This window comes from Salvelinus fontinalis, chromosome 11, assembly GCF_029448725.1.
Source record: "Salvelinus fontinalis isolate EN_2023a chromosome 11, ASM2944872v1, whole genome shotgun sequence".
In the NCBI taxonomy this organism is placed as follows: Eukaryota; Metazoa; Chordata; class Actinopteri; order Salmoniformes; family Salmonidae; genus Salvelinus; species Salvelinus fontinalis.
In genome coordinates, this window is record NC_074675.1 from 42,463,945 (window position 1) to 42,488,373 (window position 24,429).

At 43.9% G+C, this 24,429-nt stretch overlaps 1 protein-coding gene across 6 annotated transcripts in view; it reads right to left on the minus strand.

Moving 5' to 3' along the window:
- Positions 1 to 24,429, minus strand: part of LOC129865742 (Kv channel-interacting protein 4-like) — a 259,212-nt gene that overhangs the window by 29,071 nt on the left and 205,712 nt on the right. For 5 of the 6 annotated variants that reach the window (XM_055938732.1, XM_055938728.1, XM_055938733.1 and 2 more), the window contains exon 2: positions 2,441 to 2,565. In XM_055938732.1, the coding sequence (XP_055794707.1) occupies positions 2,441 to 2,565 (125 nt within the window). Of the gene's footprint in view, positions 1 to 2,440; positions 2,566 to 6,470; positions 6,573 to 24,429 lie in introns of all 6 variants that reach the window. The other variant, XM_055938729.1, reaches the window with a different exon arrangement.

The following is a 24,429-nucleotide window of genomic DNA, read 5'->3' on the forward strand; positions in this document are numbered from 1 at the left end:
CGTTTGGAAATTGCTCCCAAGTATGAACCAGACTTGTGTATTCTTGGCTGATGTATTTTGATTTTCCCTTGATGTCAAGCAAAGAGGCACTACATTTGAACGTAGGCCTTGAAATACATCCACAGGTACACCTCCAATTAACTCAAATTATGTCAATTAGCCTATCAAAAGCTTCTAAAGCCATGACCTCATGTTCTGGAATTTTCCAAGCTGTTTAATGGCACAGTCAACTTAGTGTATGTAAACTTCTGACCCACTGGAATTGTGATACAGTGAATTATAAGTGAAATAATCTGTCTGTTGCCAAAACTATAGTTTGTTAACAAAAAATTTGTGGAGTGGTTGAAAAACGAGTTTTAAAGACTCCAACCTAAGTGTATGTAAACTTCCCGACTTCAACTGTATGTACAATGTGGACCCAGAGGAAAGCACTTAAAATTATTAATTAAAAACACTTGTTTCCAAAGTGGTCCTCAATGGTAAGAACGGTCTAAGAATGGAAACACGAGTCTGACTACATGTATATTTGGAGGAGGACATTTACGGAGAGACAGAAAAGAGACAATGCATGTTCTCTTAAACCTGTTGGGGATGGGGGCGCTGTTTAGACTATTTATGCTAATTTGGTAATTTTTGAAACGGCTTCCCACAAAATCCTTGATCGTACAATATGCATTTTATTATTATTATTGGATAGAAAACAGTCTATAGTTTCTATAGGAGTTGAAATTTTGTCTCTAAGTGGAACAGAGCCCATTCTACAGCAATTTCCCTGACATGGATTCAGATTTCAGAAATGTTGGCCACTGTTCTGAAGTCAGTTAAAAAGGCACTGATATTGCTATGACTGTACGGACACTTCTTACGTCTTCCCCTGGATGCCTTTACGTGATGACGATTCCAATGGGGTCGATTGCGCGTTCAAAGGCCCCACAAATGAAAAAACCCTGAAGCTAGTCATTCTTTTGGAGCTGCGTCATGCGCCTAGAGGACACCGGCCCGCTCCTGTTCCAAGCATTAGTGAAGGGGGTAATATTACTCGGGTCATGTTTCTACTCGTTATGGGAGTTAAAAACATCATAAGGTAGTTAATTTAAAGCGTTTTATAGCAATTTATATCCGTTTAGTGCGATTTTGGGACATTTATTTTTGCAACGATGTGAATAGTTGGGCACGCTTTTCAGTTCATCCCGAACGCAGTAGGCATTTCCACATGGCAAGAGGACAGCTTTCCACCAAAAGACGATTGCTCTCAAGAAAGGATCCTTTGCCCAAGATACTGATGGAAGAACAGCTCAAGGTAGGACATTTTTATTATGATAAATCGTGTTTCTGTCGAAACATTTTAGTGGCTTAGGACGCCATGTTTTATGACGTAGCTTCGCTAGGCGCAAACTGTATTGAAAAGTAAGGATAAATTAAAAAATGTTATTCCGCAATTGTATTAAGAATTAAATTGTCTATCAATCCCTGTCCACCCTATATTTTTTAGTCACGTTTATGAGTATTTATGTATAAGAGTAGATCACTGTCTAAGTGGCGCAAGGACTTTTTCTGACCAGCTTGTCTACATTTCACATTGTCTAACCATGATTTTGGTGGCTAAATATAAACATTTGCGATCAAACTCTATATGGAATGTGTAATATGATGTTACAGGAGTGTCATCGGAAGAATTCTGAGAAGGTTAGTGAAAAAATTAATATCTTTTGGCGATGTTGACTTTTATCGCTCACTTTGGCTAGAATCAATGCTGGGCTGCTATGTGCTATGTGCTACGCTAATATAACGATTTATTGTGTTTTCGCTGTAAGACACTTAGAAAATCTGAAATATTGTCTGTATTCACAGGATCTGTGTCTTTCGATTCGTGTATGCTGTGTATTTTTACGAAATGTTTGATGATTAGTAAGTAGGTAAACACGTTGCTCTAAGTAGTTTTTCTAGTCCATTTGTGACGGTGGGTGGAATTGTAACCTATGCCATCTACCTGAAATATGCACTTTTTTCTAACAAAACCTATCCCATACCATAAATATGTTATCAGACTGTCATCTAATGAGTTTTTTTGTTGGTTAGGGGCTATAAATATCTTAGTTTAGCCGAATTGGTGATGGCTACTGGTGTTGGTGGACAAATAAAAGATGGTGGATTATGCTAATGTGTTTTTAGGTAATAGATGTACATCTTTACATATTGTGTCTTCCCTGTAAAACATTTTAAAAATCGGACATGTTGACTGGATTCACAAGATCTGTGTCTTTCATTAGCTGTATTGGACTTTAATGTGTGAAAGTTAAATATTTAAAAAAAATATTTGTTTTGAATTTCGCGGCACTGGTTTTTCAGTGGGGGGGGGGGGGGGGTGTGCCGCTAGCGCCACGCTGATCCTAGACAGGTTAATGGCATTTTGGATGCGTGGTTCAACTGGCCCACTTACGTTCTTGAAGCCTCGGTAGAGTATCTGCAGCTCCTTGCGGTTGAAGCGAGTCAGGGCCTCAAGTTGCTCCAGGCCCTCGGGGCGATGGCGGACGGCTGAAAGCTCCAACTCATCCTCCACGCTGTCTGGAGAGGAGGAAGAAGGAGTGAGACATTCAGAAGCTGAAGACAACTGGCTACATTTCACCCATAAGAGAAAGGAGTGTGTGCTGTCCTTATAAACTCAGCAAAAAAATTAACGTCCCTTTTTCAGGACCCTGTCCTTCAAAGATAATTCGTAAAAATCCAAACAACTTACAGACTGTAGGCAATTAAGGTCACAGTTATGAAAACGTAGGACACTAAAGAGGCCTTTCTACTGACTCTGAAAAACAAAACAAAAAAGATGCCCAGGGTCCCTGCTCATCTGCGTGAACTTGCCTTAGGCATGCTGCCATGAGACATGAGGAATGTAGATGTGGCCAGGACAATAAATTGCAATGCCCGTACTGTGAGACGCCTAAGACAGTGCTACGGGACGGTCAGCTGAGAGTCCTCGCAGTGGCAGACCACGTGTAACAACACCTGCACAGGATCAGTACATCCAAACATCACAACTGCGGGACAGGTACAGGATGGCAACAACAACTGCCCGAGTTACACCAGGAACGCACAATCTCTCCATCAGTGCTCAGACTGTCCGCAATAGGCTGAGAGAGGCTGGACTGGGGGCTTGTAACCAGACATCAGATGCAACAACGTTGACTATGGGCACAAACTCACCATCGCTGGACCAGACAGGACTGGCAAAAAGTGCTCTTTACTGACGAGTCCCGGTTTGTCTCACCAGGGGTGCTGGTCGGATTCACATTTATCGTTGAAGGAATGAGTGTTACACACGAGGCCTGTACTCTGGAGCGGGATCGATTTCGAGGTGGAGGGTCCGTCATGGTCTGGGGCGGTGTGTCACAGCATCATCGGACTGAGCTTGTTGTCATTGCAGGCAATCTCAACACTGTGTGCTACAGGGAAGACATCCTCCTCCCTCATGTGGTACCCTTCCTGCAGGCTCATCACCAGCCATACTGCTCGTTCTGTGCATGATTTCCTGCAAGACAGGAATGTCAGTGTTCTGCCAAGGCCAGCGAAGAGCCCGGATCTCAATCCCATTGAGCACGTCTGGGACCTGTTGGATCAGAGGGTGAGGGCTAGGACTATTCCCCCCAGAAATTTCCGGGAACTTGCAAGTCCCTTGGTGGAAGAGTGGGGTAACATCTCACAGCAAGAACTGACAAATCTGGTGCAGTCCATGAGGAGGAGATGCACTGCAGTACTTAATGCAGCTGGTGGCCACCAGATACTGACTGTTACTTTTGATTTTGAACCCCCTTTGTTCAGGGTCACATTATTCCATTTCTGTTAGTCACATGTCTGTGGAACTTGTTCAGTTTATGTCTCAGTTGTTGAGTTTATTTCAGTCAGTTATGCCACAAAGATCACACAACCCTGAATCACCCTCAGAGATTATAAGTGTGTAGTTTATACTACCCCTGTTAATCAAATAATTGAGAAGAAACACTAGTTCTCTATCTATTAAACCATCGCTTTTTATAGCAGCAGCAGGGTTAATGGGACTACGATTTAAATGTCAAACAGTTCTTCTAAACATGGTAACTCTGGATCCTTAAGTGCTGCGGTTATTATCCAGCCACAGTTATGCAGGGCGCGTGTCCAGCAGCCCCCGAACTCCAGGGGGCCTCCAACCATATTATATGATTTTTATTTTGAGGGGTTGTGGGCCCCCAGATAGCATATGATAGCAAAAATATTTATAATTGCAGGAAATGTGCTGTAAAACTGTAAGATTCTCACTCAGCAAAATGTGTAGAATAACAGGAAATTTGCTTTAAATCTGCAAAATATTCTCATAGCCTCATGACAAAACGTATAGAATAGAAATGTTTTCAACACAATTGCAGGAAGTTTGCCATTTACCTAAAACAAAATCTGTTTTCATAAAGGAGGTCGGTGCCCGAGGCCCCAAATGCAGTAGTCCGTTTCTGTGGGGAAAGCATACCATGTAGTCCCCACTTAAATGCAGTGGCTTTAATATGACTGTTCTGAACCAACTATCCACCATAGTCAGCCAAAGGAGACTTTAGCCAAAATTAAATGTTGTACAATTACAGCACAGGAGCAAATACACACATTTGTATCACCCCTGTTGCTAATGAAATCCAATTAATATGCCATTCACGCAAAGGACACAAATGGTTTAAAGGCCTACAAATAATTGAATTTCAGCCCCACAGTATCAGTCTCAGGAGAGTAAGAATATAAGCTAGTAGCGTGCCGTCATTGTCAGTTTAGCCATATTCACTTGATGATCATTACAATTTGACATTATTTGACATTAGGCTTAAGGGTCAGCTTCAAGCACACTTCAAAAGCCAACCAATCAAGGAACCTCTTTTCTTTTCACATCCTCCCCTTGTCCCTTCATTAGAAAACCTTACATGGCAAAACGGTTGCCGGTGTCCCGATCTCTCCTATGAAATATCACGGCAGTGAGGTAATTAGTGTTAGAGACCTAAGAACACAGCCCCTCTGGCAAAGAGCCTCTTCAAGATGAGGCTGCTGAACCCTGAGAAACACTTTAATGGGCCTGTAATGATGACACCCGCCGTCTCGGCCCTGTCACCGCTAGTGGTTGTCCTCGGAGCTAAGCGCTTGACTCGTCACACCCACACACACACACACACACACACACACACACACACACCCACACACACACACACACACACACACACACCTGAGATATGACAGCATCTCGGCAACCCTCATTAGCCTAAAAGACCACATCTCCTCTCAGTCCTTGATTAACCTGCCAAAATGGAGCTGGGCCCCAACAGGGTGGGTGTGTATCTACAAGCATGGAATAGGTAAGTGAAGACACACCGTTTGTTTCGGAGTCTGAGTTTCCCTACGATGCTGGTGAAAATCCTATGCACACTCTCCAAAATAATACAATATCTAGTGGTCCTATTCATAAAGCTAACGTAAACATGCTTACCCTTGTCGTGATGCTGAATCAATTACTGCCGTCACTCACACTGTCAAGTCAATGTCCTGTCCACTGAGTGTGTTGGTGCTCCACAAAGTGAGGTAAGACACTGCGTGAGAGGTGATTCATCAAAAGAGTGCAATGGAGTCGGCCTCTGCATGTCGCTGGTTAAATTATTAAAGAAAGTTCTATCCAAAGGCACTATTTGCAATGGCTTATATTTATTCATTTTTGTTTTGTTCCTCAAACTTGTACTTTTTTACACACACAGGGACAGTCACATCAACCAGACAACCCAGATGAATGATTCACCAGTTTCTACTGACTCATAGTTATGACATCATCATAGTCAGCGTTTCAATTACTGTTTATCCAATGGACAATAAAGTCCCCCCCCCCCAGGTATATTGCAAACAGGTGGGTTGTAGCATCAGACCTAACCCAGTGCAATGACATGTTCCATATTGACATTTGCATGTCTTTTGTCATGCACCTTCTCTTCACTCTTTGAAGTTTGAATATTATTTGAAATGGGAGGGATTAGACTTTGATTTTAGGTCCCACATTTTTGTAGAAGGTAAAGTAGGTATTATGTCTCTTCAAAAATGTTTACTTGCAATTGGTGCCAGTGGCCAGCCACAGAAGACGAGGGCATCAGCGAGCAGACAGAGAAGCAGTGACTGGCCTGCGGTTTCTGTCAAAAAACACACTGACTGTACTACAGTACAGGGTTGGGGTCAATTCGAAATGAAGGCAGTCAATTCAGGAAGTGATTTGAATTTAAACATTTAAAATAATAAAACATTTTGAAATAAATAACTTGTACTTTACAATTTATTGAGAATGTATTGAAAGTATACACCTTTTTTTCAATTATTGAATTGAAATTTCAGTTTACACCCTGAATAGACTGAATTGACCCCAGAGAGAAGGGAGGAAGGATAACAGTTAGGGGGAAAGAGAGATAAAGAGAGTGTGAAAGACTTGCTTTGGCTACTGGTAGATGACTTTTTGGCAGAGGAGCAATGAAAGAGCTTCATGAGCCGAGCTCTGACGCCGCGCCTGTGGTCGTTCTGGGGGCAGACGTAACCTAGGAGATACAGCATGGTGAGTGTCACAGTTACCAGGGCAACTGGTGGCTGCAATGCATGCTGGGAGACAAAGTGAATGGGGAAGGGAGATGAGTGCAAGCAGTGGAGATCAGTTACTGTCACAAAGAACTCTCAGGACAACAACACTGGAGTGCATTTACCTGCAATGTGAAAACATTTAGATTCATCACTCATGTATTATTAAAGGGAAATTAAATCTCAGATCTGGGCACAAAATATCATCAAAGTGGACGCATCTCATGTCAGCCATTATGACCAAGCCTAGGCAGCTTGGTCTCACCATTAATTCGGTAAAATATTGTTGTTTGAAATTGGCTTTCAAATGTAAAAGACATTGAAATGCAAAAACGATTCACTTCAGTATGGCAGCCAATGCTGATACATTCAGTACCTACAACCGAGATGCAACTCTCAGCAGTAATCTTGGCCTGCTAGTGTAAGGCCTGCTCCATGAACCCAGTCATTATGTTACATGACTTATTAATATACTGTAATATCGTGGCACTGGGTCATCACCGTAAGAGGGACTTTTAATATTATCTGGAGCATGTGACCTTAGGTCAGACAGCAATCCAATACCTCATCATCTATCAAACTCATTTCACACACAGTCAAGCGTATTGCTTTACAAACTCCCAGGGGTCCATGTTGTGGCTGCCACTGTGAGCAATATTATACATGACTGCAACAGCATTGTGTGTCAACACAATATCCATCTCAAGAGGATAAAATGCTCAACCTTTATGTTCTCTATAGCGTGTAATACATTTTGTAGAAAAAAATTATATTTAAATAACACGTTTTAGGGGACATCTCCAACAAGCGCTAAAGTTGTTTCTACCTTCTTGCCAAAGTGAAAAAAGTAATCCTGCAGGCCTTTAAGGCTAGCGTGGGCGAAAAAAAAGCTCACGAATGCGGTGTCGTTCATCAGTCACTCGTAATTACAAGACGGCTTTGATGTCTGGTATAAAGAATAAAGGCAGTGACAGAATACGCTGTGTGTTTGTGAGGAAGGCACAGTGAGGAGTCCAGACACACTGACAGCCACTAGATGGGAACTCTATAAAGTGGAGAAAGAGGCTTCACTTTACTTGGGACTTGTTCAGTGGCTGGCTACATTTAGCAGATGTCATATGTCTACGTAGAGCTGACTATGGTCTAACACAGCGGTATATGCGATGGAAGCCAACATGATGATATACAATGTAGAAAATATACATATAGATTCTCTGACAAATGACATGAATCTAGTTTCTTCTTCGAGACAATATCCATCCAGGCCAATAACCAATGTGTGAGACACAATATCCTCCACCTCTAGCATGATGTCAGGACAATCTTCTGGACCATCAGGTCAGATGTTCTCATCCATTCTTGTTGCCACACTGATACACCCTGCTGCTGAGTGGCAAGGAAATCGGTATGTGTCCTCGGCAAAGATACAAAAAGCTTTGGAGAGCAGACATTTATGTGGAATCATTAAGGTAGTGCAGTGACACTAGCCTTTAGTAGCTCCACTAAAAGCTGAAGGGAATAGCCCATGTGAAGTAATTAATGTGACAACTCTGGCCAGTATTGAAAGTCAAAGAAAATATTTGTCTGAAGTGAATGCCCAACTTATACAAATCCATACTTGCATGTTTCGTTATTTTCTGGAGCTGCGCGGTACGCTGCTTAGGGCCCGGCTTGAGAAATGGCAGACAGCAAGCACTGTTATTCTAAGTGGAATTAATGTAGGCCCTGAGTGACACGGCCCTTAATGCAGCCAGTGTTTCTGGATGAATACTTGCCCTTTGTTTCATAATGGACTAAATGGATGTGATATGTCATAATGTCGGAGACAGCTTCGACTGAGCTAGCAGGCGTCACAGTGACTGCTTCCTTACCACAGCTCCTGCTCCAGTGAATTGTCGTGCCAAGTTTGTCGTGCGACATATTAATCATAAGCAAAGGTCCAATGTTGTTGTCCTGACCAAAGCTTTGTGGGACTACGGACAAACTGGGGACCCACCATTTTTGAAATCACAACACAGCATAAAATCACAACATGCACACTGCTGTCATGTCGTACTTTTGCCTTCTGCAAAGAAGGGAACACAACTGTGGCACAGCTAGTTCTCAAAATGGTTGCCCTATTCCTAAGGGACCACGTGTTGCTGACTTTTTTCAGTACACATAGTACATTATTTTGCTGACACAAAGGTCCCTCATCTAGCTTATCTTGTAACGTAGCAGCAGTTTATTCCTGCAGCTCATTTCTTACATGGTAAGCAGACGTTGGCCGTGTTCGAAATCTGTCTTGCCTACTAATAATTACAAAAACGACTTACTGTGTACTAGTCATAATACACTGAACAAAAATATAAACACAACATGTAAAGTGTTGGTCCCATGTTTCATGGGCTGAAATAAAATATCCCAGCATTTTTCAATATGCACAAAAATATAATTTCTCTAAAATGTTTGGCACAAATTTGTTTACATCCTTGTTAGTGAGCATTTCTCCTTTACATAATCCATCCAACTGACAAGTGTGGCATATCAAGAAGCTGATTAAACAGCATGATCATTACAAAGGTTGTGCTGGGGACAATAAAAGGACATTCTAAAATGTGTAATTTTGTCACACAACACAATGCCACAGATGTCTCAAGTTTTAGGGAGCATGCCATAGGCAGGAATGTCAACTTGAGGTGTCGCCAGAGAATTTAATGTTAATTCCTCTATCATAAGCCACCTTCAACGCCGTTATAGAGCCTCACAACCTCAGACCACGTATATGGAGTCATGTGGGTGAGCAGTTAGCTGATGTCAGCAATATGAACAGTGCCCCATGGTGGTGGGGTTATGGTATGATGCATTAGCTACGGACAACGAACACAATGAGCATATTTGGGATGCTCTGGATCGCCGTGTACGACAGTGTGTTCCAGTTCACGCCGATATCCAGCAACTTCGCACAGCCATTGAAGAGGAGTGGGACAACATTCCACAGGCCACAATCAACTCTATGCGAAAGAGATGTGTTGCGCGGTATGAGGCAAATGGTGGTCACACCAGATACTGACTGGATTTCTGATCTACACCCTTACTTTTTTTTAAATGTATTTTTGACCAACAGATGCATATCTGTATAACCAGTCATGTGAAATCCATAGATTATTTATTTATTTCAATTGACTGATTTCCTTATATGAACTGTAACTCAGTAAAATCGTTGAAATTGTTGCGTTTATATTTTTGTTCAGTATATCTAGAGTGTACTGTTTAGTAAAAAAGTATGCAGTAAGCAACAAATATTAACATACTACTTATCCAAACTGAGAAGGGGCTCATCTAATGCGCAATTTCACTTGTTCCGTGCGATTCGAGCATTTTTGTTCTGATTATCAGCTGTTGTCAAACATGTGGCTGTGAGAAGACCATTTTTTTCCTCAATAGCGTGCAGCGAATTCTACTAGTTCAAAAAACGAAATGAGTATGACATCCTGGCATTTCTAGCACACATTTTCTAAATTTCACATACTATAAAACATTACTATTTAGAAAGCAAGTATGGGTATTCGGACACAGCCCATGTCTTTTCCTTCAGATGAGTACTTCCAAAATGAGGTAAAGTTTAACAAAATGACAAAGTACAGATCAGTCAACCGTACTGAACCTTTCCACGACGAAGAGTATTCTGGGTGATTGTCCTATTCTCAGAAATTACAATATATCATGAAGAGGAAACCGATTTTCGTTCCAGCCTCTTCAATCTAAACATCCCCTATGTAAAGCTTTGACCTTCTCGTGACTTCCATCAAACCTCCTAGGTTAGGTTTCCCTCCACTTACCATATCCCTTGTTCAAATATCCCCCATTATTACAATATTACTGGAGCATGGTCTGTAATGGAGCTAAACAGTCCTCTGTTCAGAAAGCTTTTCTCATGCATGTCGAGGTCTTACTCTGAGATGAGTTAGCATCAGATCCCCAATGTTAGGTTCGCTCTGTGGCATCAGGGAGCCGGGATGAGAAAAACAGGCCAGCACTCAGAGGACCTACAATTCATCATCCGGCAACACACCTGCAAGTGTTACAGACAATCACACTCCAGTGTCACATAAGAGCCTTGTCGGAGGTGTGTGGAGCTATAACCGTGCATGGACTGTGGTTTCACCGTAATTAACATAACCCATGTTGACCTGAGGATATCCAAGCCTGGTCTGGTGATAATGCTGTCTGGTCGTTAACCAGAGGAAAGGAAACCCCCTCTCTCGGGTGACGAGAAACCCAGTTGAATAATAGAGGAGTCATTAGCAGGTGACCATACTATACTGTGCTGCTCACTCCAATGCCATAAGCCACATTCTAAAATGTAAAATATTATTGCATTTATGAATGTATCTGTGATGGGAATTTTTATGTCTGTGCTTTTCTTATAACGAATGTCTGTGTTCTATTTATGTACTGTTCTATAAACCAATTTCTGTGTTCCTGCAAGTGGCTGACTGAACGAATCCTCACTATCAATAGCTGCAATTTGGCAGTACGCCCAGAACCTTGTTTTGAGAATGAAAGATATCTCAGTTTCAAGGTGTCAGCTTTGAGAGAAGAAGCCTCGTGAGGTATTGGTCTGTCACATGTTATGCTCCAGTATCCGTCGGTCACACGTATTAAACAAAACGATAATGATTCATTCATTATGCTAAATCATGCAAATATAACTTGTCTGTGTATAGCCATATATAAGACAACTGCTGGTACTGCCCCAGCAGAGCTCCCGATTGACATGTGTACTATGGTGCATTGATTTGGTTGGAAGCTCCGCAGCACGCTGACAATAAACAAAGATTCATATTGAGATTGACTTTGAGTGTCCCCGTGTAAGAATTTCCACATCATGTAAAATCTCATTAGGATCCAACATATCTTTTGTGAGATAGACCAACTCGCCTTCTGGTATAGACACGTACACTACATGACCAAAAGTATGTGGACACCTGCTCATCGAATATCTCGAATATGGAGTTGGTCCCCCCTTTACTGTTCTAACAGCCTCCACTCTTCTGGGAATCTTTTGGAACTCGGTAGTGAGTGTTGCAACCGAGGACAGCACTCGGCAGTCCCGTTCTGTGAGCTTGTGTGGCCTACCACTTCACGGCTGAGCAGTTGCTCCTAGATGCTTCCACTTCACAATAACAGCACTTACAGTTGACCGGGGCAGGTCTAGCAGGGCATAAATTTGACAAACTGACTTGTTGGAACAGTGGGCTCTTCAGTAAGGACATTCTCCTGCCAATGTTTTCTCCTGCCAGTAAGGACATTCTCCTGCCAATGGACCTTGTACATTTCAGGTAAAATAACAACTCAACGTTTATATCCCAGGACAAATTAGCTAGCAACAGCAAGTTAGTTAAATAGGACAAATTAGCTAGCAACTGCAAGCTAGCTAGCTAAATTGCCATAAAATATGTAATGCTTTTCGACCTGCCCCCGAATTAATATAATTGGTTCAGAGTTTGTTTTGATATTTTAACCTGCGTGTCGTGACCGCGTTTGGTGTGGGGGGACAAAATCAATTTGCGCATGATGGCCGGTTTGGGTACGGTGTAAGGAACAAAAGTGTAAATAGAAGAATAGTCACTCCACCTGTCACGTTTGAGATCATATGCCATGACACACTTCGGAAGACAGTGGCGCAATATGTGACAAATGACAATGAGCGTGAAAGTGTTCTGCGGTTGTTGAACATTTTAGGATGGTAAACGTCACCACAGCGTCCGGGACAACGATATTGCCAGAGAGCGTTATTCGACCGGGCTGTCGCAAGGTGTTGATGTATGTCTCCGCTCACTACCGTCAGCACTGGATAAAAGTCCAGATGAAGGTATCAGCAAAAGCCCATAAAAGTCCCCACACACTGGAGTCGGATGTCATTGGCTGCCCCTAACAGTCCCCTTGATGGAGGTATTACTTTGACTTGAGTGATACCTTACATATTTTCTCAACTGCCAGACTGCTGTGGACTCCCAGAGGAAATCTGACTAATAGATTGCTGATTTTACTCTGATAGTGCATTTTACATTTGCCCTTTAATTCCTCTGAAGCTGATATAATCAATGATCAGTGAACTGGAAAATGATCATAGAGGACAGTATACATAAAGGACTCTCCGTATTTATTTGGACAGTGAAGCTAAAACATTTAATTTTGCTCTATATTCCAGAACTTTGGATTTGACAGTACAGAATGTCACATTTTATCTGAGAGTATATTCATACACATCTGTTTTACCGTTTAGAAAGTAAAGCACTTCATGCATCTAGTCCCCCCATTTGAAGGTGTCAAAAGTATTTGGACAAATTCACTTCATAGTGCATTACATTTTGTCAAAAGTGTATTTGGTACCATATTCCTAGCACACAATGATTATATTAAGTTTGTGACCCTACAAACTTGTTGTATTCATCTCTCAAGACGTGACACGTGATTCCAGTGTAAACTGATGATCAAGGCTACTTATTCGATTGACATGTCAACACCCAGTGACTGACTGAAGGTCAACTCGTTACGAAAAGTCACTGCATTGATTCCTGTCTGTAGATATAGTTGAAGTCAGAAGTTTATATACACTTAGGTTGGCGTCATTAAAACTTGTTATTCAATCATTCCACACATTTCTTGTTAACAAACTATAGTTTTGGCAAGTCGGTTAGGACATCTCCTTTGTGCATGACACAAGTAATTTTTCCAACAATTGTTTACAGACAGATTATTTCACTTATAGTTTACTGTGTCGCAATTCCAGTGAGTCAGAAGTTTACATACACTAAGTTGACTGTGCCTTTAAACAGCTTGGAAAATTCCAGAAAATGATGTCATGGCTTTAGAAGCTTCTGAAAGGATAATTTACATAATTTGAGTCAATTGGAGGTGTACCTGTGGATGTATTTCAAGGCCTACCTTCAAACTCAGTGCCTCTTTGCTTGACATCATGGGAAAATCTAAATAAATCAGCCAAGACCGCAGAATAAAAATTGTAGACCTCCACAAGTCTGGTTCATATTTGGGAACAATTTCCAAACGCCTGAAGGTACCATGTTCATCTGTACAAACAACAGTACGCAAGTATAAACACCATGGGACCACACAGCTGTCACACCGCTCAGGAAAGAGATGTGTTCTGTCACCTAGAGATGAATGTACTTTGGTGCGAAAATTGCTAATCAATCCCAGCACAACAGCAAAGGACCCTGTGAAGATGCTGGAGGAAACAGGTACAAAAGTATCTATAGCCACAGTAAAACGAGTCCAATATCGACATAACCTGAAAGGCCGCTCAGCAAGGAAGAAGCCACTGCTCCAAAACCGCCATAAAAAAAGCCAGACTATGGTTTGCAACTGCACAATGGGACAAAGATCTTACTTTTTGGAGAAATGTCCTCTGGTCTGATGAAATATAACTGTTTGGCCAAAATGACCATTGTTATGTTTGGAGGAAAAAGGGGGAGGCTTGCAAGCCGAAGAACACCATCTCAACCGTGAAGTACGGGGGTGGCAGCATCATGTTATGGGGGTGCTTTGCTGCAGGAGGGACTAGTGCACTTCACAAAATAGATGGCATCATGAGGAAAGAAAATTATGTGAATATATTGAAGCAACATCTCAAGACATCAGTCAGGAAGTTAAAGCTTGATAACAAATGGGTCATCCAAATGGACAAGGACCCCAAGCATACTTCCAAAGTTGTGGCAAAATGGACAACAAAGTCAAGGTATTGGAGTGGCCATCACAAAGCCCTGACCTCAAACCAATAGAAAATGTGTGGGCAGAACTGAAAAAGCGTGTGCGAGCAAGGAGGCCTACAAACCTGACTCAGTTACACCAGCTATGTCAGGAGGAATGGGCCAAAATTCACCCAACAAATTGTGGGAAGCTTGTGGAACGCTACCCGAAACATCTGACCCAAGTTAAACCATTTAAAGGCAATGCTACCAAATACTAATTGAGTGTATGTAAACTTCTGACCCACTGAGAATGTGATGAAAGGAATAAAAGCTGAAATAAATCATTCTCTACTATTATTCTGACATTTCACATTCTTAAAATAAAGTGGTGATCCTAACTGACTTAAGACAGGGAATTTTACTCGGATTTTACTCGGATTACACAGGAATTGTGAAAAACTGAGTTTGAATGTATTTGGCTAAGGTGTATGTAAACTTCCGATTTCAACTGTAGATATGTGGCATGTTCATATTAATTGTCATGGGAGATTAATAAAATAAATAAATAATATATACAGTATGTGTGTCTGACAGGGAGAGCAATCTAACACAATATCAGGAACTACTATGCATTTCAATTTGCAATCCAAGTTCCATTATTTGCTGTGTCATGGTGGTGGGAGCATTTGTTTACTATAATACTTTCCGAGAGGCAGTCAGTCGTCATGTGCTTTAAACAACATTCCCCATGTTTATTCCAAGTTGAAATGAGGATGAACTACCGACTATCCCTTGGCAGAAGGTATTGAAGTGAATTTACACAGCGAGAGAGGGAGTTGAATTCAAACGAGAGAGTCCTGCAGACTGGCCAGTGGTGGATTTGATAGGTTTTGCAACAATCACGTGGAGGAGGCCGGCGTGAGATCAGTTTGACCTGCTCTCTTGCCGTGGCACCGACATCACAGGTGCACTTTCTTCTCCCAGAACATGCCTGAGATTTTGGAGAGCCGGATCTGATCGTCCGCCGATAGACAGCTGTTACGGCGGCTTCGTAATGAGCCACTCAGAAGCACATCTGCTCATGTTTGGGGATGAGCCTCGCTAACTTTCCATATCACTTTTTTCAGACTCAGAAGAGGCAAAAACATGTCAGGTAAGGCTTAATGACATCAAAATGATGGTGATTGGGAGTGAAGCCAGATCTGGTGGAGGCTTGAAATCATTTCAACCCACATAGGCACCGAGGCAAGCCGTGAAGTAATGTTCAACTGTTGCATCCATTAATATTGCAAATGCCTGCCTCTCAGTCAGATGGAGAAATGCTGCTGGTGAGTCCCAACGGGATGGAGATGTCTCTCACAGGCAGACAACTGGTGGGGTTTTGTGTTTTCAATTGGAGACAATCATGTGGTACTAGTCCAGAATACCACTTCCTGTCATCTCCACCTGCCAAACAATTCTGGGCGCAACAGTGGACACACTTACACTGAGCCTGGCCCAAGAACATTTTAGAGGCAAGACTATAAATAAGCCCCCCCCCAAACACACACACACGTGCCATTATTGTTATCAGGGAACATCAGAGCGCTGCTGTCACTGCTCAGCGAAGCAGGTGAGTGAACAGCATAAACACGGACAGCATACCTTCAGAATGCCAAGCTGATTTATCTGATGAGGCAAGAGTCTCTCTGGCGGGTAGCAGACAGCAAAAGATCACACGCATGCAATGAGGCCACTTTCCTTATAGAATGGTGAAGAAGTACATGAGGCCACATACAGCTTAGTTGAGGCATGGCAAACTTACGGCTCAAAAGGAGGCATTTGCCTTTACTACATGAAGAAAGGAGGGAATCTATTTGGCATCGTCTCCACTGTCAATCTGAATATTAACCTTTTTAAGTCTCGTTTTTTGGAGATGGCATGCAAACGCTCAGTGCCAGAAAAATACCACCTCCACTGACAACCACTGGATCCTCTGTGTGTGTGTTGGCATCCCAGGTCTAGCCTGAAGGAAGGGAGATTTTCAAAAGGAGTAAACTGACGCGCCCTTGGGACATATTCTGAAACCCAGACACAGTTTACGTTTCCTGAGGAGTAATACATCCCCCTTGGACCTCTCACAGATACAAATATTTGCAAATGATCCGACACAAATGGTAGCAGGGCAGTAGAATACAATACAACCCCTGCCAAACAATGCGTCTCTCAAATGACTTTTCTTCATTTGTGTTGTGTCCGATGTACAAAGTCGATAGAAGATGGGTATTTCAACCACACTCTTGACCACCTAATGGGAAAGGCTCATTTTATCTCACACATACGCCATGGAAAATGGCCATGGAAACAAATAAAAGCAGCCATTCGATCCTATTTGCGGTCTCAAACATAAATAGGCTTTAAGATTGGAGTCTGAGAGAGAATGATGTCATTGCTGTTATTTAATAAAACAGCAGCCTCTAGTTCGATGTTGCTGGCTGTGAGGATGGCAGTGGAGTGGCTTTGGATAGGAAGGCAGGTCATTGAATATACGCTGAACAAAAATATAAACACAACATGCAACAATTTTAAGATTTTACAGTCAATTGAAATAAATAAATTAGGCTCTAATCTATGGATTTTACATGACTGGGAATACAGATATGCATCTTTTGGTCACAGACACCTTAAAAAAAAAGTAGGGGTTCACAAAACCAGTCAGTATCTGGTGTGACCACCACTTGCCTGATGCAGCACGACAAATCTCCTTTGCATAGAGTTGATCATGCTGTTGATTGTGGCCTGTGGAATGTTGTCCCACTCCTCTTCAATGGCTGTGAGACGTTGCTGGATATTGGCAGGAACTGGAACACGCTGCCAAACATGCTCAATGGGTGACATGTCTGCAGGTCATGGAAGAACATGTCAGCTTCCAGGAATTGTGTACCAATCCTTGCGACATGTGTCCGTGCCATCATGCTGAAACATGAGGTGATGGCGGCGGATGAATGGCACAACAATAGGCCTCAGGATCTCGTCACGGTAGCTTTGCATTCAAATTCGCATTGATAAAATGCAATTGCGTTCATTGTCCGTAGCTTATGCCTTCCCATACCATAACCTCACCACCAGCAATGTTGACATTAGCAAACCGCTCGCCCACACGACGCCATACATGATGTCTGCCATCTGGCCAGTACAGTTGAAACCGGGTTTCATTCGTCCAGAGCGTACCAGTGGCCATCGAAGGTGAGCATTTGCCCACTGAAGTCGGTTACGATGCCAAACTGCAGTCAGGTCAAAGACCCTGGTGAGGACGACGAGCATGCTGATGAGCTTACCTGAGACGGTTTCTGACAGCTTGTGCAGAAATTCTTTGGTTGTGCAGTTTCATCAGCTGTCTGGGTGGCTAGTGCACAGGTGAAGAAACCGGGTGTGGAGGTCCTGGGCTGGCATGGTTACACATCGTTTGTGGTTGTGAAGCCGGCTGGACATACTTCTAAATTCTCTAAAGCTACATTGGAGGCAGCTTATGGTAGAGAAATTAACATTCAATTCTCTGGCAACAGCTCTGGTGGACATTACTGCAGTCAGAATGCCAATTGCATGCTCCTTCAAAACATCTGTTGTCTGTTGTGTGACAAAACTGCCCATTTTAGAGTGGCCTTTAATTGTCCTCAGCACAAGTTGCATCTGTGTAATGATCATGCTGTTTAATCAGCTTCTTGATATTCCACACCTGTCAGGTTGATGGATTATCTTGGCAAAGGACAAATGCTCACTAACAGGGATGCAAACAAATTTGTACCAGAAATTTGAGAAGTAAAAATGTTACATACAGTATGAAACATTTCTGGGATATTTTATTTCAGCTCATGAAACACGGGACCAACACTTTACAGGTTGCGTTTATATTTTAGTTAAATATATTTCCGTTAACCCCGGCCACATTGGCAACTCATTTTCTCTACCACTGGGCCCAACTGTCCATGCAATTGCCTTGGTTATTAAAGCAATGTACAGGATTCTGACAACTTATGACATTTCCTGAATGTCAGAACTATCAGTCCTTTTGGTCTATAAATCATTTATTCAACTTTTATAGCGCTATTGATTACATGAAGAAATCTGAAAGCGCTGTCAAGCACAACAAAAACGAAGCAATTTAAAAACAACATCATTAATAAGATCGACGGCTTGAGAAAGTTCATGGCATGACTGAGGTCCCCGGAAATGCACATCTTTGCCACAGTTTAAATTCATTGCTTTAGAGGTCAGCACGAGGCCCATTCCAGCTGAAGTAGCCTAAACTGTGGTGGCAGAGATAGAGACCAGTGGGCGTTAGGCTAACAGTCAAACTGTGTTTCAACTATTTCCCATGTTGCCTGGGAAGATGTCCCAAAACAGTGTTAGTCACTAATGAAGCACAGATGGTGAATCAGAGCAAAACCGGGCTTTATCATTAGCGTTCACTGACGTGAAATAGGGGACCATTACATACGAAAAGACATAACTGGTCAACAAAATGCTGTGATCACCACAGATCTTAGACATAACAGGATATTTGCTTAACAAATTTGGCTTAGTTCATGAACTGTAAGCAATGTTTTGTTTGTGCATTGAAGCTCTCCAATATACAACTTTTCCAGACAAGATACAGACCGTTGTTTAGAGGCTGCCCCAGACGAAACTGTGTTCTTATCTTAGAACACTTGAAACACTCAAGTCGTTCCAGAGCTGTTTTTTTCTCCCTTCTTAAACTGAGATAGACATCACATAAATTGCTGTCCTTTGCTATTATAGCCAGTGACTGACTGCACTTCGGAGCGAGGTTTTAGGATGGGGCATTTGGGGTAATGACAGACCATCAGAGGGTTGAGGCGTTTTTTTTTTAGAAATGTGCAGTAATCTAGAGTGTTATTTGCAGTAGTCTGTCAGCAGGAAGTGTTTCCATCAGACATTGTATAAAAACACAATTTTCCCTGTAACTGTTCCACAAGGGATCAATTCTGAGACAAACACATGTATAAATACAGTTGAAGTCTGAAGTTTACATACACCTTAGCCAAATACATTTAAACTCAGTTTTTCACTATTCCTGACATTTAATCCAAGTAAAAATTCCCTGTTTTAGGTCAATTAGGATCACCACTTCATTTTAAGAATGTGAAATGTCAGAATAATAGTAGAGAGAATGATTTATTTCAGCTTTTATTTCTTTCATCACATTCTCAGTGGGTCAGAAGTTTACATACACTCAATTAGTATTTGGTAGCATTGCCTTTATATTGTTTAATTTGGGTCAAACGTTTCGGGTTGCCTTCCACAAGCTTCCCACAATAAGTTGGGTTAATTTTGGCCCATTCCTCCTGACAGAGCTGGTGTAACTGAGTAAGGTTTGCAGGCCTCCTTGCTCGTACACGCGTTTTCAGTTCTGCAGTTCTCTAATTTTCTTTCCTTATGATGCCATCTATTTTGTGAAGTGCACCAGTCCCTCCTGCAGCAAAGCACACCCACAACATGGTGCTGCCACCCCCGTGCTTCACAGTTTGGATCGTGTTCTTCGGCTTGCAAGCCTCCCCCTTTTTCCTCCAAACATGACGATGGTCATTATGGTCAAACAGTTCTATTTTTGTTTCATCAGACCAGAGGACATTTCTCCTAAAAGTACGATCTTTGTCCCCATGTGCAGTTGCAATATCAACAGTGAAGAGGCGATTCCGGGATGCAAACTTCTAAGCCACTGCAGAATTCCATGAAAAAGGGTAAAGAGATTTCTCTGATAGCAATCTAGTTGTGAGCATTCCCATTTTTGGATACTGTGGAACAAAGCTCCATGGTATTGTTGTACCTCAGCGTTGCCTATCTCCAGATGACGCAAGCCACTTTGTAATTTATCCAATCCAATGAAACTGCAAATTCCTTTGTTACGGTTGGGCTATTGTATCAGGCTTAAGGCAAATTATAAACCTGTCTTCGTGTGGCTGATGGTTGTCAGGAGATCCAAGAAATGGGTTTTCCATGGCCGAGCAGCAGCACACAATCCTAAGTACACCATGCGCAATGCCAAGTGTCGGTTTGAGTGGTGTAAAGCTCGAGACCAGTGGAAACGCGTTCTCTGAAGTGATGAATCATGCTTCACCATCTGGCAGTCCAACGGACAAATTTAGATTTGGCGGATGCCAGGAGAACGCTACTGTACCTGCCCGATTGTGCCAACTGCAAAGTTTGGTGGAGGAGGAATAATGGTCTGGGGCTGTTTTTCATGGTTCGGGCTAGGCCCCTTAGTTCCAGTGAAGGGAAATGTTAACGCTACAGAATACAATGACATTCCAGACGATTCTGTGCTTCTAACTTTGTGGCAACAGTTTGGGGAAGGCCTTTCCTGTTTCAGTATGACAATGTGCACAAAGCGTGCACAAAGCGAGGTCCATACAATAGTTTGTCTAGATCGGTGTGGAAGAACTTGACTGGCCTGCACAGAGCCCTGACCTCAACCCCATTGAGATGAATTGGAACGCCAACTGTGAGCCAGGCCTAATCGATCACACCAGCGCCCGACCTCACTAATGCTCATGGCTGTGTTCCAACATCTAGTGGAAAGCCTTCCCAGAAGAGTGGAGGCTGTTATAACAGCAAAGGGGGGACCAACTCCATATTAATGCCCATGATTTTGAAATGACATGTTTGACGAGCAGGTGTCCACCTACTTTTGATCATGTAGACTATCTGTGATTAACTTTTACATATTTTTTATTTTATTTTTTTAACTCAGCAAGTCAGTTAAGAACAAATTCTTATTTACAATGAAGGCCTACCCCACCAGCCAAACCAGGACAATTGTGAACCACCGCACAATCACAGCACCTACGCTCTCAGAAAAATTATGGAAAACACTTTTTTAGGGGGATATTCTTTTTCATTTAGCGAGCTAATTAAACTCATGAAAGTGCTGATTGAGCATATTCCCTGTATCGTCTTGATTGAATAATAAATAACGGATGGGTTACTTCACACCTCAGGCAATCGGCTTCAAAGCTCCTCAAACAATGATGGAATAGTTTCAAGAGGAAAACAATATACTGTTTAATACATTTTTTCAAGATGAACATTTTCATGTCATAAGTATTTTGCAGTCTGTGACATGGGCCATAAAAGCTTTTTTATTTCCACAGAGGTTTTTAATTCATTAATGTCATGGTAACTCTAAAAAGCACACTCCAACACCTCAACCTGTCACGATCGTGTGGCGGATTAACGGACCAAAATGCAGCAGTTGGAAAATATGCCATCTTTTATTTTAACACGAAGATGAACACGACACAAAAACAATTTAACAAAACAACAAAATAACAAAACGACCGTGAAGCTACAAACGTTGTGCACAAACATACAGGCTACTAACGTTCTTACATAGACAATTACCCACAAACCAATGAGAGCCTATGGCTACCCTAAATAAGGCTCCCAATCAGAGACAACCGAAATCAGCTGTCTCTAATTGGGAACTCATTCAGGTAACCATAGACTCTCCTAGATAACTAACCAACATAGACAACGCTAGACATATACACTCAACACAAAACCATCTACTACACCCCATAACCCCTTTACCAAATAAACACCCAAAACCAACAAAACATAAACATTACCCATGTCACACCCTGACCTAACTAAAATAATAAAGAAAACAAAGAATAATAAGGCCAGGGCGTGACATAACCCCCCCCTTGAGGCGCGAACTCCGGGCGCACCATACACAGTCTAGGGGAGGGTCTGGGTGGGCTCCCCTCCACGGTGGCGGCTCCGGCTCTGGTCGTAGTCCCCACGTCACCACAGTACCTAACCACCTCCTAGGCTTCCTCCAAACGACCCCCCTCCACATTAACCCCATTGCATTAAGGGGGAGTTCCGGACTAAGGGACAGCTCCGGACTAAGGAACAGTACCAGGGTAAGGGGCAGTACCAGGGTCAGGGGCAGTACCAGGATAAGGGGCAGTACCAGGGTAAGGGGCAGCACCAGGGTAAGGGGCAGCACCAGGGTAAGGGGCAGCACCAGGGTAAGGGGCAGCTCCAGGGTAAGGGGCAGCTCCGGACTGAGGAATGGCAGCTCCGGACTGAGGGACTGCAGCTCCGGACTGAGGGACTGCAGCTCCGGACTGAGGGACTGCAGCTCCGGACTGAGGGACTGCAGCTCCGGACTGAGGGACGGCCCATGGCTGGCTGACAGATCTGGCTGCTCATGGCTGGCTAACGGATCTGGCTGCTCATGGCTGGCTGACGGATCTGGCTGCTCATGGCTGGCTGAAGGATCTGGCTGCTCATGGCTGGCTGACGGATCTGGCTGCTCATGGCTGGCTGACGGATCTGGCTGCTCATGGCTAGCTGACGGATCTGGCTGCTCATGGCTAGCTGACGGATCTGGCTGCTCATGGCTAGCTGACGGATCTGGCTGCTCATGGCTAGCTGACGGATCTGGCTGCTCATGGCTAGCTGACGGATCTGGCTGCTCATGGCTAGCTGACGGATCTGGCTGCTCATGGCTAGCTGACGGATCTGGCTGCTCATGGCTAGCTGACGGATCTGGCTGCTCATGGCTAGCTGACGGATCTGGCTGCTCATGGCTAGCTGACGGATCTGGCTGCTCATGGCTAGCTGACGGATCTGGCTGCTCATGGCTAGCTGACGGATCTGGCTGCTCATGGCTAGCTGACTGATCTGGCTGCTCATGGCTGGCTGACTGATCTGGCTGCTCCTGTCTGGTTGGCGGCTCTGGCAGATCCTGTCTGGTTGGCGGCTCTGGCAGATCCTGTCTGACGGACGGCTCTAGCGGCTCCTGTCTGGCTGGCGGCTCTAGCGGCTCCTGTCTGGCGGACGGCTCAGTGGGCTCATGGCAGACGGGCGGCTTTGCAGGCTCATGGCAGACGGGCGGCTTTGCAGGCTCATGGCAGACGGATGGCTCAGATGGCGCTGGGGAGACGGATGGCTCAGATGGCGCTGGGGAGACGGATGGCTCAGATGGCGCTGGGGAGACGAGCAGTTCAGTCAATGCTGTGCAGACGGCAGACTCCTGCCGGCTGAGGCGCACTGTAGGCCTGGTGCGTGGTTCCGGGACTGGTGGCACCGGGCTGGGGACACGCATCTCAGGGCTAGTGCGGGGAGCAGCAACAGGACGCACAGGACTCTGGGGACACACAGGAGGCTTGGTTCGTGGTTTAGACACTGGTGGTAAAGGGCTGGAGACACGCACCATATAGCTAGTGCGTGGAGGAGGCACTGGTGGTACTGGGTTGGGGCGGGGAGGTGGCGCCGGAAATACCGGACCGTGCAGGCGTACTGGCTCCCTTGAACGCCGAGCCTGCCCAACCTTACCTGGTTCTATGCTCCCCGTCGCCTGACCAGTGCGGGGAGGTGGAATAACCCGCACCGGCCTATGTAGGCGAACCGGGGACACCATGCGTAAGGCTGGTGCCATGTACGCCGGCCCGAGGAGACGCACTGGTGACCAGATGCGTTGGGCCGGCTTCATGACATATGGCTCAACGCTCAGTCTAGCCCGGCCGATACGTGGAGCTGAAATGTACCGAACCGGGCTATGCACGCGTACAGGAGACACCGTGCGCTCTACTGCGTAACACGGTGTCTGCCCGTACTCTCGCTCTCCACGGTAAGTACAGGGAGTAGGCGCAGGTTTCCTACCTGACTTCGCCACACTCCCTTTAAGGCCCCCCCCAAGAAATTTTTGGGTTGTACTCACGGGCTTCCAGCCTTGTCTCCGTGCTGCCTTCTCATATCGCCTCCTCTCGGCTTTCGCTGCCTCCAGCTCTTCACGAGGGAGGCGATATTCTCCAGGTTGATCCCACGGCCCCTTACCATCCAGTATCTCCTCCCATGTCCAGAAATCCTTTGTGGGTAGGTCCTGTTGCCGCCTTCCATGCCGCTTGGTCCTATGGTGGGTAATTCTGTCACGATCGTGTGGCGGATTAACGGACCAAAATGCAGCAGTTGGAAAATATGCCATCTTCTTTTATTTTAACACGAAGATGAACACGACACAAAAACAATTTAACAAAACAACAAAATAACAAAACGACCGTGAAGCTACAAACGTTGTGCACAAACATACAGGCTACTAACGTTCTTACAT